This window comes from Calidris pugnax, unplaced genomic scaffold (genome assembly GCF_001431845.1).
Source record: "Calidris pugnax isolate Ruff unplaced genomic scaffold, ASM143184v1 scaffold288, whole genome shotgun sequence".
Lineage (NCBI taxonomy): Eukaryota > Metazoa > Chordata > Aves > Charadriiformes > Scolopacidae > Calidris > Calidris pugnax.
This window is the reverse complement of record NW_015091190.1, coordinates 1067038-1083303: the sequence shown is the minus strand read 5'-3', so window position 1 is coordinate 1083303 and position 16266 is coordinate 1067038. Positions and strand designations below refer to the sequence as shown.

At 44.6% G+C, this 16266-nt stretch overlaps 1 protein-coding gene across 2 annotated transcripts in view; it reads right to left on the bottom strand.

Moving 5' to 3' along the window:
* Positions 1 to 2030: 2030 nt before the first annotated feature.
* Positions 2031 to 16266, bottom strand: part of LOC106898337 (chromosome unknown open reading frame, human C4orf19) — a 53419-nt gene continuing 39183 nt past the window's right edge. For both annotated transcript variants that reach the window (XM_014959526.1, XM_014959525.1), the window contains 2 exons: positions 5816 to 5863; positions 2031 to 3684 (listed from right to left, as the gene is read on the bottom strand). In XM_014959526.1, coding sequence (XP_014815012.1) covers positions 2739 to 3684; positions 5816 to 5847 — 978 coding nt within the window. In that variant the 5' untranslated portion in view covers positions 5848 to 5863 and the 3' untranslated portion in view covers positions 2031 to 2738. The remainder of the gene's footprint in view (positions 3685 to 5815; positions 5864 to 16266) is intronic.

The window sequence follows — 16266 nt, the reverse complement described above, 5'->3', positions numbered from 1 at the left end:
TGTTGAAACACCGGCCCAGGTTGCCTAGAGAGGCTGTAGATGCCTGTCCCTGGAAACATTCCAGGTCAGATTGGATGGGGCTATAAGCAACCTGTGCTAGTGGAAGATGTCCCTGCTCATTGCAGTGGGGGGGTTGGATTAGATGATCTTTAAAGGTCCCTTCCAACCCAAACCACTTTCTGATTTTATGTCCTCCTATAACCGTATCTAGCATTATGCGAGGTACAAGCAGTCTTCCACTGTCACTCAGTGTTACAGTACTCTTTGATTCACAAATTTAGTTCTTTTGAAGCTAAGACTACGTTTTTTAATGGCTGTTAAGGGATATCATTAATATTTTGAGAAAATGAAATCCTCTTTTGGTCTTCCAGTATTTGAAGGAAAAAAAATAAATAATGCATTTGAACAGAAATAATTCAAATACCTACACATTACTTAAAACCCACCTCCTAATATTCTGACCCTTATGTATATTAAGGGTTAGACTAGGGCTCAGCATATACTGATGGCAAATACATAGTCGGTGTTTTCCATGTCTTTGATTCACAAATTTAGTTCTTTTGAAGCTAAGACTACGTTTTTTAATGGCTGTTAAGGGATATCATTAATATTTTGAGAAAATGAAATCCTCTTTTGGTCTTCCAGTATTTGGAGGAAAAAAAAAAAGAATATGCATTTGAACAGAAATAATTTAAATACCTACACATTACTTAAAACCCACCTCCTAATGTTCTGATCATTATGTATGTTAATAGTTAGACTAGGGCTCAGCATATACTGTTGGCAAATACATAGTTGGTGTTTTCCATATATCTAAGGAAGGATGTATCTTATTGGACTTATTTTTATGCAACTGTAATATAAGCAGAAAATGCATAAAGCACGAAAAGCCACCAGCTGATTTTTTCATATGATTAAAAAATTTTATTAAGAGTTTATAACAGACTCAGAAACCACAAAATTTCAGTATAAAATATCAAGGACTTTCTGTTTCAACCATTGAGATCCCACTTTTGGTGAAATGGCAGCACCAAGTTGATCTCCTTTGCTTCCCACCAGTAAGGTTAACGTACTGGTCTGAAGATGAGAGGAAGGGTAAACGCTCTGGGAATGCAGCTCTGATATTTTCAGATCTAACACTTCATTCACCTTGGAAGCTGGTTCCCTTTCCCGCTGGATGTTTAAGGACTGCAGCAGAGCCAGGGGTGGGTCCACACTGGTTTTTATAGAAACAAACCACATCTTGCTGAGGAAATCTGAGACACAACCTGTTTGCAAAGTGTATTGTTAAGATTAGCGATGTGTGCCTGGAAAATTTAGCAGAGTTGAGAAGTCTCAGGGTGTAGTTTCACAACAGCTGTAATCTCTCCAAACCCGTGGGGACTGAGTTTTGATCCCTCTCCAGCGCCTCTGACTGTGTATGATTCTTACCTGAGATACTTCAGCTCATTAAATTGACAGAACGTTACCCGGTGTCTTGGATTTGGCCAGACTTCTGCTGTTTTAATGAGCCAAAGCAGGTCAGTTGGGGTATCAAACAAAGCCCAGGGAGGTGTAAGGGCAGAGATAAGGGGGAGATTATCCTGTTGGGGGAAGTCATCCTCCCCCTCTGCTCTGCCCTGGTGAGGCCCCATCTGGAGCGCTGGGTCAAGTTCTGGGCTCACCAGTTACAGAAGGACAGGGAACTGCTGGAGAGGGCACAGCAGAGGCTACAAAGATGCTGAGGGGCCTGGAGCATCTCTCTGCTGAGGAAAGGGTGAGGCACTTGGGCATTTTTAGTCTGGAGAAAAGAAGGCTGAGGGGGAAACTGATCAATGCTTATAAATCCTTCAAGGGTGGGTGTCAGGAGGATGGGGCCAGGCTTTTCTCAGTGGTGCCCAGGGACAGGACAAGAGGGAACGGGCACAAACTGGAACATGGGAAGTTCCATCTCAACCTGAGGAGGAACTTGTTTGGTGTGAGGGTGGCAGAGCCCTGGCAGAGGCTGCCCAGAGAGGTGGTGGAGTCTCCTTCTCTGGAGACATTCAAACCCTCCTGGACACGTTCCTGTGGGACCTGCTGTGGGTGACCCTGCTGTGGCAGGGATTGGAGGAGATGATCTCCAGAGCTCCCTTCCAACCCCATATAGTCCTGGGATTCTGTGATAAGGTTATTATCCTAGTGCCAGCTGCACATGCACAGATTTAGGCTTAACCTGGAATGGAACCATAACCACAGTGAAGCACAAGCTGAGCTGCCTTCCCTATTTCACCCTGCATTAGATCATAGAACTTTGAGTCAGTTATATTTTTTTCATTCTAACCTTATGAAAATCTGTGGTTTCTAACTCCATGGCTTCTACAGTTCTCTTTTAAATAATGGAAGTTCTTTGAACCTGGAACTTTCAGTGTGCTCAGACTCTCTTGAGGGTCAAAACCAAAGGAAACGTGTGCATGAGTCTGGGTGAGGTGGCTGTACAGCAGAATATCCTATGTGGAAGAAACGATGCTCTGCTCTCCTGGTTGGCCCCAGAGAGAAGAGTGTTAGTATTACCATTAATTAGCCAAGGGAGCACATCTGTACCTCTGTCAACAGACATTAAAAGGCTGTATAAAACAGCTGAAGGGACAGAGCTTTAGTCCCAGCTCCTTTTATATATGCTGTTCATAACAGCTCTCCACATGTGCTGTACATGTGTTCGTACAGATCCAGAAATAAAACCTGGATCCTCCCCAGTGTATTAGAAAGAGTCCTTCATTCTAGTACTCATCATCATCTTCCAGGTCTTCCCCAGCAGTGGCAGCTTCCAGTGCAGCCAGAGCTGCCGCTACTTCTGCATCTTCCTCCTCAATTTCTCCACTGTGGCTGGGGTGTGCGAGTGCCTGTGCTACTTGGGGAACAGCCACAGCAGTGATACCACCAGGAATGCCCTCACCCAAACTCGTGGAGTCAGCTTTAAAAGGTCCAAAACTGCTTTCCTTCACAGGTGAAGGCAGAGTCACACAAAGGTCCTGGTCCTGTATTGGTGAAGGCCTGGTGTTTTGGTCTGAATGTGCACAATTGTCTGAAAAGCTGTCTTTTTCAACATAGTTCCTAGTTTGATTGTCATTTTGGGGATAATCAATGTCTGGCAGTTGTATGGTATTGTTTTGTGTCTCCACTATTGTGCTTCCTTTGAGAAAGGTGCTGTCTTCTGCAGACCAGGAGTTCCCACCTTGAATGCCGTTTGGCTCATTGCAGGCTGCTTTCCTCCATCTGTCTGCCTCTGGATCAAGTTCTTGGCCAGGCCTATCTGATCTGGTGTAGAAGTCTCTGTTGATGGTTAAAGAAGCCTCTGCTGACTGGCTGGAGGTTCCCTGGTCACTGGTTTCTTTCACTGGGTTTGTGCTGGGGCTGAGCACGGGGTGTGCTCCAGCACAGGAGCTGCCACCATTGACCGCAACGTCACGCTTTGCGACACACTTCACAGCACCATCCTCCTGAAAATCACTGCCTCCGTGGTTCCAGAGAGGTTCTTTTGTGCTATGGACCTGATTTTTATTTTCTGTTCTGTTTAGCTCATCCTTCTGGAGTTCATTTATATGCTCTTGGATGTCACTGTTCTCTTTGAATTTGGATTTTTTGCTGCTTTGCTCATTGTGTTTGTAGCTGTTGACTTCAGGAATACATCCAGGTGATTGTACTTCTTCTGGATCAAAAATATAGCTGGAGTAAGGAAAAAGTGTAGAGGAAATGTTAATTATGGTGCCAATCAATGTAATTAAGAAAAGGATTAAGCTTAATAATTTTTTTTTTAAAACTGGAGCTCTTGAGGAACTGGTGTCACTAAGCTTTAGCTGGAGTCCTGAGAATGAGCTCAACTGGCTGGAGATGCTCTGCTGTGCTGTGGGACTTGGGCTCCTGGGACTGACCGTGACTAACCCCTGCAGTAGAGTCACCAGGAGCACAGGGAGGAGGTCAGAGAACCCTGTGCTGGTTGTTGCATGTTTCCAGCTTTATTTTTTTTATTTTCTCTGAGGGGTATATTAGCCAATGAGTAGTCATCACATAGATTATTAATTAACATTGTGTAGTTGCTAAAATATTTCCCTTTACTTTTCCTGATGTTCTTCCTTTCAAGTCTTATCTCTTCATCCTTTACTTTTTTTTTTTTTACTTTTGTCCCCTCCTGTTTACTTTCTTAGTTAATTTTTCCTCTTGCTGCTAACTTTTCCTTGATTTATTTCTTCCAGATCCCCTCTCTTTTCTTCATCTCCCCTCCTTCTCTCATAGCACCAGTTTTCTTTCCCAATTCCTTACCTGTTCTAGAGATGTGCCCGAGTGAAGGAGTAACCATCAAGTTGGGCTGAAGTGTTGCCTTTCTGAAACTAGCAAGTCTCCTTCTGCCAGGAGACTTTTCATGTGGGATTTGTTCCCACAACTGACTAAATCTAAAATCTGTGATGGAAGCAAGAAGCTGAAGCTCTTTTTCATTGCCTGGGAGGACCTGACAAAGTCTGTACTCCTTGTTCTACTAAACTGAGGGAAGCTCATGCTACCTAAATGAGGAAAAGGCTTTGTAAAGATGAATTCAGTCCCAGACAATTATTCTGTGGGACAGAAATTATAGAAATCACAGTATGATATGGCATAGTCTGTACTCCTTGTTCTACTAAACTGAGGGTATCTCATGCTACCTAAATGAGGAAAAAACTTTGTAAAGAGGAGTTCAGTCCCAGACAATTATTATGTGGGACAAAAATTATAGAAATCACAGTATGATATGGATTAAAAGGGAGCTCTGGAGATCATCTCCTCCAAACCCTTGCCAGAACAGGGTCACCCAGAGCAGGTCCCACAGGAATGTGTCCAGGAGGGTTTGGAATGTCTCCAGAGAAGGAGACTCCACCACCTCTCTGGGCAGCCTCTGCCAGGGCTCTGCCACCCTCACAGCAAAGAAGTGCCTCCTCATGTTGAGGTGGAACTTCCCATGTTCCAGTTTGTGCCCGTTCCCTCTTGTCCTGTCCCTGGGCACCACTGAGAAAAGCCTGGCCCCATCCTCCTGACACCCACCTTTGAAGGATTTATAGGGGTTGATCAGTTTCCCCCTCAGTCTTCTCTTCTCCAGACTCAAAAGACCCAAGTCCCTCAGCCTTTCCTCAGCAGAGAGATGTTCTAGTCCCCTTATCATCTTTGTAGCCTCTGCTGTCCCCTCTCCAGCAGTTCCCTGTCCTTCTGGAACTGGGGAGCCCAGAACTGGTCCCAGTGCTCCAGCTGGGGCCTCCCCAGGGCAGAGCAGAGGGGCAGGATGACCTCCCTCCACCTGCTGCTCACACTCTTCCTGATGCCCCCCAGGATGCCCTTGGCCTTCTTGGCCCCCAGGGCCCATTGCTGGCTCCTGGGCATCCTGTTGTCCACCAGGACTCCCAGGTCTTTCTCCTCAGAGCTGCTCTCCAGCAGGTCAGCCCCAACCTGTCCTGGTGCAGGGGGTTATCCCTCCCCGGGTGCAGCACCCTACACTTGACATTGTTGAACTTCATCAGGTTCCTCTCTGCCCAACTCTCCAGCCTGTCCAGGTCTCTGTGGATGGTGGCACAGCCTTCTGCTGTGTCAGCCACCCCTCCCAATTTTGTACCATCAGCAATCAAATGGACCTCAATATGTTAAATCCAAAGTATATGCACAGGAAATTGCTGTGCCTGTGCTCTGGAATGACTGTAAAGGATAATGTAAAATTCGGGGAAAACTCCAACCTTTGTAAATAGGCTTAATTTAAGCAACAGGTGTAGGGGGAGCGCAGACACACGTCTTAATGCATTTCTTTTATTCACTCTGAGCAACACTTGTTCTGTTGTACCTTTGTATCATTTTGCAGCACCTGCACCCCATCTGGATTTTCTTTAATCTGAAAAGAGAGAGAGGGAAGGCAAGGGAGAGGGGGGGTGAGTGAAGCATCATGAAATGAACGTATGGGCAATTGCAATGAATATGATGCTGATGCTTAGAAGGGTTTTATTAGCTAAAGAGAAAGATCCCTAGACAAGAATGGATGCAGTATGATTGGGGAAAAACCTGGGGAAGAAATGAACAGTTCTTAAACAGAGAGTGGGGTTCTCCCAGAATATTTTCCTGAGCAATTTTATTATTTAGAGTCAGAGAGTAGTGCTGGGGCTTTTTTGGTGGTAACTTGGGTTTGTGTGGTGTGGTTTTTTTGGTTTTTTTTGTGTGTGTGTTTTTTTTGTTTGTTTGTTTTGTTTTGTTTTGTTTTTAATTTGGCAGCTATTGATGGAATTCTCTTCCATTGTTTGTTTTGTTTTGTTTTTTAATTTGGCAGCTATTGGTGGAATTCTCTTCCATGAATTTGTCTGGTTGTTTCCTGAACTCCAGTAAACTGCTGTCATCTGCAGCATCCTTTACTCAGGAACTTTACAGCTGGGTTGAGACTCTGAAGCTTATTCGGTTGAGCTGAGCCCCGTGAGGACGCTTTTTTGGGTTTGACTGACATCTTTAGTTAGTGCTTAAACCTGCTTCTAAACTGAAAAAACAAAAACTGGATCGAGTTGACCAACTGTGGAGAGAATCAGCCTATGAGTCTCAGTGGTTGGCAGGTCACCACACGTTAGATAAGTCACCATGAGATCTCTGTTTGGGGGGAAGAAGATGTAACTTGGCTTCTTTTAAGCTTCTTTCAGTACAGACTCTTGCCATCCCTTGTGCTCGCCATGGGGTAAGAGTGTGCAAATGTTATTTTAGCTCTGCTCAATTATGATAAGTTAAATTGCTGTCATTGCCCTGTGAGCCCTGGGACCTGCCCACACAGCTCCTGGCTTGGCATTAAAATAGGTTTGGTGAAACTGGTCCTGGTTTGTCCCCAGACCAGTTCTCAGATGACCTGCCCACACAGCTCCTGGCTTGGCATTAAAATAGGTTTGGTGAAACTGGTCCCGGTTTGTCCCCAAACCAGTTCTCAGATACTGCATCTGGCTGGGTGTGGGCACGTCAGGTCGGGCTGCCTCTCTTTGAACTTTTATCTGACAAGCCTCCTACTCAGTGCTTTTATATAAAATTTTTTGGTGGGTTTTAAATCACCAAATCTTCCTCACAGGTTTTAACCATTGGGTAGTGCCAATTGCTGTCCTTTATTCTGTTGTAACCGCACTTGTGGTCATCACAGAAGGCAATTATTAATGGAAATGACTGTTGTTGTTTTCATAGGAAGCACTTTTCCTGGTTGTTTGTTGTTTTTTTTTTTAATTACAATTACTCTTTGAATTATCTCTGCACCTACTGCCTTAAGCTTTTCCACTGATTAGTTACAACTAGATCTGTCCTCTGGCATGAATAAACTATTACATACGGAAAATACGTTATGTTATCTTATAAATTATTTCACATCTCTGAAATAGGAATATGGTTTTACAGTGTCATTGTCTGAACACTGGTTTCTTGGTTTTTTTCCCCTTGCACTTTTCTTTCACACGTATAATAATCTTTCAAGTCAAGTTGGAAAATAGTTCTGGGGAACAAATCGCTTTTATAGCATGAAAAGGCATTTTTAATTCTACTTATCTTGTTTTAGGTACCTTCTTCTCAAGACTTTTTTATTGTGTGGTGTTTGTAGTTCCATTAATGAATAGGTAGTATTAACGAGCTCCTGTCGGGAGCAGTTTGAGTCAAGCACATGCTACAGACTTGCAAAAAAACAGGGTCAGAGGGCTCAAGCAATGCATATTGATATATGATACTGACTTTAGCATCCTTGTCTGTTCAAACCTTTTTTGCTTTTTAATAAGACATTTATTCTGTTACATACTCTGTGCTGCTAAATTGATTAGATAATTTCAGATCACCATGACCTGATGTGGAGTGCTCCCTTACAGAAGACTAACTCCTACCCCCCAAAAAAGGCTGCCTGACTAAAGCAATAGTAAAATGCTTGGCTTTAATACTTTAATAGATCCTCAGAATTCAGCTCAAACTGCCATTAATCCCAGACATCATTCTTTCTCAGTCACAAAATTCCTGAAGGCCTGTAAATTTGTGTCACTGGTTATTATGCAGTCACTTAATCCTAAACACTAAGACATCATCTGGCATTAAAGTGCTACTAAAATGTTAAATACAGATATATTTTTTTTACAAAAAATTTATATATATACTGGAACATTTGGAGCAATTACAGGAAGGAGATGGAGCTGCTCAGGTGAGAGAAATGAGGGAGGTCTAGAATTATGTTCTTTTTCTATTCTGCTTAATTTTGATTTTTTGACTGTCCAGCTTTGAGTAGCTGCTGAACCTTCTGAACTTTGTCTCTGAGGTTGAGCTTGTACCAAGTTTTAAAAAATAATCAGATTTTTGCAGTGTGAGAGAGTAGGGTACCCTTGTGGTTTGCATATTGAGTGTCAGTGCTTGCTTCAGTTACACCGAGGATATTTTTCTTCGGTGAGAGGGAAGGGGCCCAACTCTGTGTGTGTTTCCCTCAGCCACCCCAGCAGAGCTTTAATTGACCACACAAAAGATAGTCTGGATAGTTAATACATTACAAGGACACTGAGTGTTCACAGAGAGACCAGGAAGACTTCGTGCTATGAAAAAGTGATTTTCTTCCTTGAAAAGAAAAGCAACTACTTTAAAATCAGTTGGGGGAAAAAATCCTACTGTGGGTAGTAATTAAACTTAATTTGAGGAGAGCAGAACAGCAGTCCCATCAGTGAAAGAAATGTTGAAAAAAGGGGAGGTTGTTAAATATTTTAATGGTGGCACCTGCAAAGAAAATAAAATAGGACTTCTCTTAAAATGTGAGACTTGGCTGAGGATAATAAGAATAGTATCTGACTGCAGAAATTAACCTTGCATTACAAACCACAGTGTGCCCTAAGAGAAGCCGCTTTGCTTTATCAGCTTTGAGAAACACAATGTATCTGATTTTAAATTATGCAATAGCGTAGCTTCTATTGTCTGTTTAAACCGTAGCTGTGTTAGGAATAAACAAAAAGCAAAGGAAAGATAATGCCATGAAAAGGGAAGGAGAAATATTTTTGAGAAATAAAAATAGTTTGACAGCCTTTCTTGATATTCTTGGATGTTTACATAGAAACAGCAAAAGGCCAATCTTATTTTTCTTCACAGTGTGGTTTTTTTCTTGTCATGATTTTTTTTTTAAATTTTATTTCTTAAAACCCCTCCAGGAGCAGAGGCAGAAAGGTGAGGAGACAGCATATTAAAACAGCTTTTCTAGTAGGTCTCAAATTGATAAACTCTGGCTCGGTGCCTTTTGTTCTGGGTCATTCTTTTTGAGCCAGTTGTTTTGTTTGTTTGGGATTTTCCTCCCCCCACACCCTGGTGCTTTATGAGCTTTTGCTGGTTTTTTGGGTTTTTGCTCTCCTCCATCCTTTCCCACTATAGATCACAAAATAAGGAAGGTGGTTTTTGGTTTTCTTTTTCCCCACGTGTGTATTATTTAGGCTGCTGAGCCCAAATGATCCATCTCCCAGGAGCCTGGGGCAGCTCTTTATCCTCTGTTTTTCTGATAGAGGCACCTTTCAGAGTAGACCCTGCTGGTGTCATCTCCATCACTGTGCAGTGCTTTGTGCTTCTCAGTGAAACCTGCCCATTCTCAGGGTACCAGACTCTGCAAAATTAAGCCTGGCTGCCTCACTGCTAGCACAAACACAATTTAATTAGTGGGGTGTCTTTTGGGGTTTTTTTGCTGGTGAGGTCTCATATAGGCACCAAACGGTACCCAGCTCAGAGACATACTCACAGAACCAAATCATAGAATCACAGAATGGTTTAGATGGGAAGGGACCTTAAAGCCCCCCCAGTGCCACCCCCTGCCCTGGGCAGGGACACCTCCCACCACACCAGGTTGCTCCAAGCCCCCTCCAACCTGCCCTTGAACCCCTCCAGGGATGGGGCAGCCACAGCTTCTCTGGCCAACCTGGGCCAGGATCTCACCACCCTCACACCAAACAAGTTCTTCCCCACATCTCAGCTCCATCTCCCCTCTTGCAGGGTCAAACCCTTTCCCCTATTCCTAGGGCTCATCCAGAGTCTCTCCCCAGCTTTCCTGGAGCCCCTTGAGGGACTGGAAGAGGCTCCAAGGTCTCCCTGGAGCCTTCTCTCCTCCAGGCTGAACCCCCCCAACTCTCTCAGCTTGTCCTCCCAGCAGAGGGGCTCCAAAACCTCTCTGTGGCCTCCTCAGGACTTGCCCCAACAGGTCCATGTCCTTCCTGTGCTGAGGACTCCAGAGCTGGACACAGTGCTCCAGGTGGGGTCTCCCCAGAGCAGAGGGACAGATTTCCCCCCCAACCTTGCCAGCCGTGCTTCTTTTGATGCAGCCCATGCTTCCTATGTTGGAAGAGAAAGTGTCTGCAGAGAAATATGTACAGAGGGAATATAAAGAATTTGGAGTGGGAATAACCATGGAGAGCACTAGCAGTTGGCAAACTTCTCCTAGTGGGAGGTGTGCTTTGCCTTCTGTGCTGAGTTCCCACCCCAGAAGCTTTCAGTCCCCAGTGTGTGCCAAGGTCTGAGAAAGGATCAGGTGTGTCTAGGTTGGAGGAGGGAAGGGCAAGGTGTTACGGAGGGGTGGAGGCAGAGGAACAATTGATCTGGATGACTGATAATAGAAAAGAAGCGTGACGAGATTGTGGGACAGATGGGAGAGCTGAGAAGAACTGTATTTAGAAATTTTTAGAAAACTAGTAAACATACAGTAGAAGAAAATCAGCAGCCTGTAGTAGAGGGTGGATAACAGGGAAAAGGTTGTACAGGAGGAAAGAGCAGAAACATAACTTCATTAGCCATGCACCGTGCAGGCTAATTACTACTGTTGGATAAATATATTCTGTAAGAACTGTCTCACTTGGCTCAAAATCCAGAGAACACTTCAAATCCTTAGGTTTTTTCCTGACCTTAGCTGCTATTATAAGGTCAGAGAGCCCCCAGAGAGGGAGAAGGGGGGAAAAGACACCCCGACATCCTGGGCCCGGAATTCTTTCCCATTGATCCTCCGTGGAGACTCACAACTCTGAGAAAGCCTTTGTAGCTCACAGGTAAATGTCTTCTGAAAACCAAATTAATTTCCTACAAAACTCCAGATCAGTTCTACTCCTGTACCTGAAAGATATAGCCCAATTTAGCTGGTACAGTCACACTTAGCAAATTGGTGAGAGCCAAAAGAAGTTGTGAAAATTAAGGCAGGATAAAATGCCTGATCTCTTTCATCGAGTCTGTAGAATCTTTAGCAACTCCCGTCTCAGTGTAGTTGTTAAGGAGGCAAAAATTTGGTAACAAGTCTGTGTTTAACTCTGCATTGAGACCAATACTTAGAGCTGGACTAAAATCTGTCTACATTCCTTTTTTTCCTGACTGATTCTCAGTCTGGAAATTTGTTTTAAAAGCGCTTCGGGGAACAACTGAATTATCATATAACCTGAAATAAATGAACTAATGTGAGGACGTATTGGAATATGCTCCCTCATAGGAAGGGGGTCCTGCCTTATGGGCTCTTTTTGTCTGGTTTTAGCTGCAATGACTTCAGTCTCTTTGTTGACACTGTAAGAAGACAGCAGTGAAGTGTCACTGTGCCATCCTGCTGATGGGGTATGATCCTGGGGATCCAGTCACCCTGTGTCCCTGCTGCCTGCTTTCCTCTGCAAGAAAAGGGAGCTCTCTGAGTGCCTTTCCTCCAGGTTTGAGGGAGGCAGGCTCTGTATTTAGGAATTTGGAGTGTTGGTGTGTCTGCCAGAAGGAGCCTTATGCTTTCCTGCTGGCACAAGGTTATTGCCAAGGTCATTGTTGCCTGTCCTCCTTGTTACTCCTCCCCTCAAATGTGCCCTTCCCATTTCCTTTACAAACAAAGCTGGGGAGCTGCACAGATAAACCAGCTGCTTCTGCTCTTCGCTGAGGAGTTTGCATGTGTCTCCAATAGAGCTAACTGGGAAAATGAGAGATCAAAGCCTCCTACAAAACTTCTTCAGCCCCAGCTTCACCACAGCGGTGACTTTGGCTGACTCCTCCCGCTGCTCTTGGCTTGTTCCTTTTCACATCCGATGCCCTGTTTTTCCACAGATAAATGCCATCATTGCATGAATGCAAATAATCCTTCTTATGCTATCTCCAGCCGTTGAGAAGAATATTAATGTATTTCTTTTTTTTTGAAGATGATTTTTTCCCCTGTTTTCTCCCTGGCCAGGCTGAATTGAGCCTGTGGATGGTACATTCTTTGAGGCAGTGGCCTGATTTTTTATTTGTTTCCATGACTGAAGTGTCAAACTTGTGGGTGATATTATACCCTGGTGCTGTGTACGGACAATAGCTGTTTGTTTCAGTTAGGGAAGAATTTGGGATGTATTCTGTATGCATGATAGCTGTTTGTTTCAGTTAGGGAAGAATTTGAGATGTATTCTGTATGCTACTCAAGGCATGGATTTTTGGGGTAGGTTTTGTGTCTAGGGATTTAGGGGTAGAATTTATGCTTCTTCCCACTGAAGCCATGAAGCTGGTTTAGACTGGTGGAGTTTTTTCAAGGGAGAAAAGTGGTTTTAACCAGGGTGGGTATCACTATCTTGTCATCACTCAGAAGCACGTGTTGCTTGTTAGCAGGGAATTTGTAGGGCTTGCTCAATTATGGCTTCATAGAATTATAGAATAGTTAGAGTTGGAAGGGACCTTAAAGATCATTGAGTTCCAACCCCCTTCCACGGGCAGGGACACCTCCCACCAGAAGAGATTGCTCAAAGCCCCATCCAGCCCCATTCATGAATGTTGATGTTTTGTATTCTGACATGGAGCGGTTCCTTTGTTACTGAGGAAGTAGCTCCACTATCACAACGTGTTCTTTCTTCATCAAGGTAGTACGTGTCAGGATAACAGAATCCTTAAATGACAAAGGCAGTTGAGCAGTTGTAGCGAGGGGAAGAGCAAGCCAAGTGACACAAAACCAGAATTGTTTCCACTTAGCTGAACACCACGCTTTTCAGGAGATGACAGAGGAAAGTGATGTAACATCAAACCCTTCCACGGGCAGGGACACCTCCCACCAGAAGAGATTGCTCAAAGCCCCATCCAGCCCCATTCATGAATGTTGATGTTTTGTATTCTGACATGGAGCGGTTCCTTTGTTACTGAGGAAGTAGCTCCACTATCACAACGTGTTCTTTCTTCATCAAGGTAGTACGTGTCAGGATAACAGAATCCTTAAATGACAAAGGCAGTTGAGCAGTTGTAGCGAGGGGAAGAGCAAGCCAAGTGACACAAAACCAGAATTGTTTCCACTTAGCTGAACACCACGCTTTTCAGGAGATGACAGAGGAAAGTGATGTAACATCAAACACCCATATCAAAACCACCCTGCTTGCCCTATGAAGCATGAATTCAACACCCATATCAAAACCACCCTGCTTGCCCTGTGAAGCATGAATACAGCATCAAGAGGAGCATAGCCAGCAGGTCAAGGGAGGTGATTCTGCCTCTTTTCTCCGCTCTGGGGAGACCCCACCTGGAGCACTGTGTCCAGCTCTGGAGTCCTCAGCACAGGAAGGACATGGACCTGTTGGAGCAGGTCCTGAGGGGGCCACGGAGATGTTCTGGAGCCCCTCTGCTGGGAGGACAGGCTGAGAGAGTTGGGGGGTTCAGCCTGGAGAAGAGAAGGCTCCGGGGAGACCTTGGAGCCCCTTCCAGTCCCTCAAGGGGCTACAAAGGAGATGGGGACAAACATTTTAGCAGGGCCTGTTGCGATAGGACAAGGAGCAACGGTTTTAAACTAAAAGAGGGTAGATTTAGACTAGATAGGAGGAAGAAATTCTGTACTGTGAGGGTGGTGAAACACTGGAATAGGTTACCCAGAGAGGCTGTAGATGCCCCATCCCTGGAAACGTTCCAGGCCAGGCTGGACAGGCTCTGAGGAACCTGCTCTAGTGGAAGATGTCCCTGCTTATTGCAGGGGCATTTTCATTGTGAAGATGTCCCTGCTCATTGCAGGGGCATTTTCATTGCTTGGTGACTTTTAAAGGTCCCTTCCAACCTAAAGCATTCTATGACCAGATAATCACTGAGCTTTATGGCCTACTCCCCAAATAACCAGTGGAAGAAATGTTATCATGATTTTAACCTCTATCTGTGTGGCCTCATCTGCAAATGTACGTATTAAGTGATTATCTAGGAAATTTGAAAAATAGTAATAATAATTGACAGAAATCTGCACTTACAGTGCTCTTTGTCTCGGGTTCACAACATCAGCAGTCAGCACTAATTACTAGGTACATGAAACAGTACAAACTGCATATTATATCTTTGGATTATTCATAACAGCATCCAAGGGCGAGCGCAGTCTCCTGGCTGAGAAGTGTGTCTGCTGTGCAGGAGTCAATTATGTCTTCTAATTGTGGGTGTGCACTGTGGCATTTCTCAGCGCCGGGGAAAAGAATCCTGCCAGCGTGGTGTCTGGCTAGAGCCTGATGAGAAGCCACTCTGGCACTCAGGATGCTCAGAGTAATGGAAATATCTGCTTATGTTTGTATTCTCACTCAAAGAGCTGAGAAAAGGTCAGATGTGGAATCAGTCATAGAGTTGCTGAGGTCGGAAGGGACCTTTCAGATCATCAAGTCCAACCATCAACCCAACACTGACAAACCCATCACTAACCCATGTCCCTCAGCACCACGTCTGCCTGGCTTTTAGATACCTTCAGGGATGGGGACTCCACCACTGCCCTGGGCAGCCCATTCCAAGGCTTGACAACCCTTTCAGTGTAGAAATTTTTCATAATATCCATCCTAAACCCATCCTGGTGCAACTTCGACTTTTTCTTCTTGTCCCATGGCCTGTTCCTTGGGAGAAGAGACCAACCCCCCCTGGCTACCCCCTCCTTTCAGGGAGTTCATAGAATCATACAATGGATGAGGTTGGAAGGGACCTTAAAGACCATCGAGTTCCAACCCCCCCTGTTTACCCTGATTGTGCTGATACTAGAAAAATACTTGCTAATTATCTTACATACGTGTAGTTCAAGAGTGATTGGGCATTGGAACAGGCGTCACCATCCCTGGATGTGTTTAAGGGCTGTTTAGATGCAGTGCTGAGGGACATGGTGTAGGGGAGGACTTTGTAGAGTAGGGGAGATGGTTGGACTCGATGATCCCAAGGATCTCTTCCAACCTAGACGATTCTATGATACCAGTACAGTTGGTGAAGGCAGTACCTACCAGTTATTACATACCAGTGCATATATTTTACCTGGAATGGGGAGCATCTGAATTGATGCAAATGTACCACCAGAATCTGCTCCCCTTCTTTAGAGCTGATCCCCCCGCCGTGTCCCCAGACACCTTGCTGTGTTTTTGTCGGATCCTGGCGGTATTTCTGCTCCCCCCTTCTTGCTTTTTCAGGCAGGTGTTTTGCACCAAGCTCAGCTGGGCACAGCTCAGGGCAGGGGAGTTTGAGTGGTACCAGTTTGGGTTGAGCACACCTGCACTGGTTGTTTGCAGGTGCGCTGGCGGAAGGGGAAGGGTCATGAAAAGTAGATGCTATCGGTTGTACAAAAGGTGTTTTGTTTTGCCTTGTAACTGATGGTTATTGCCTAAGCTGATCTTCCAAAATATGTAACAATATGCATACCTGGGTTAAGTCCTGCTAGTTCCTCCTCAAAATGCCCTTCTTTCCAAACCAGTAAGGTCAGCCAGATCTTCCAGTTACCTCTAGTGGCTTCTTGACAGTATTAGTCAGAATATGAAGTCCCATGTTTTATTCTCAGCAGAGATTCCTATTTCCACTCCGCCAACGTTTTTTATTTTCAAGTAATTTTTCTACTATTTCATTCTCTCTGGTAGCCGTAAGCTTTTTTGTAACCACCTCTGAGAAAGCAAGGCCAGCTCACGGGGAAGGGGGCTGGGTTAAGTCCTGCTAGTTCCTCCTCAAAATGCCCTTCTTTCCAAACCAGTAAGGTCAGCCAGATCTTCCAGTTACCTCTAGTGGCTTCTTGACAGTATTAGTCAGAATATGAAGTCCCATGTTTTATTCTCAGCAGAGATTCCTATTTCCACTCCGCCAACGTTTTTTATTTTCAAGTAATTTTTCTACTATTTCATTCTCTCTGGTAGCCATAGGCTTTTTTGTAACCACCTCTGAAGAGGGAACAGTACAGTGCCCCACAGGGCACGTGGGCTACAACCTGGAGGTGATCTGAACGTGTCCTTTTTTTTTTCCTTTAACGCTCTTTGCAATTGATTTTAAATATTTATAAGCTATTTAAGAGGAAATGCATTCTCCCTGACTAGTTCTTCATCACTAGGTCACAGGACATTT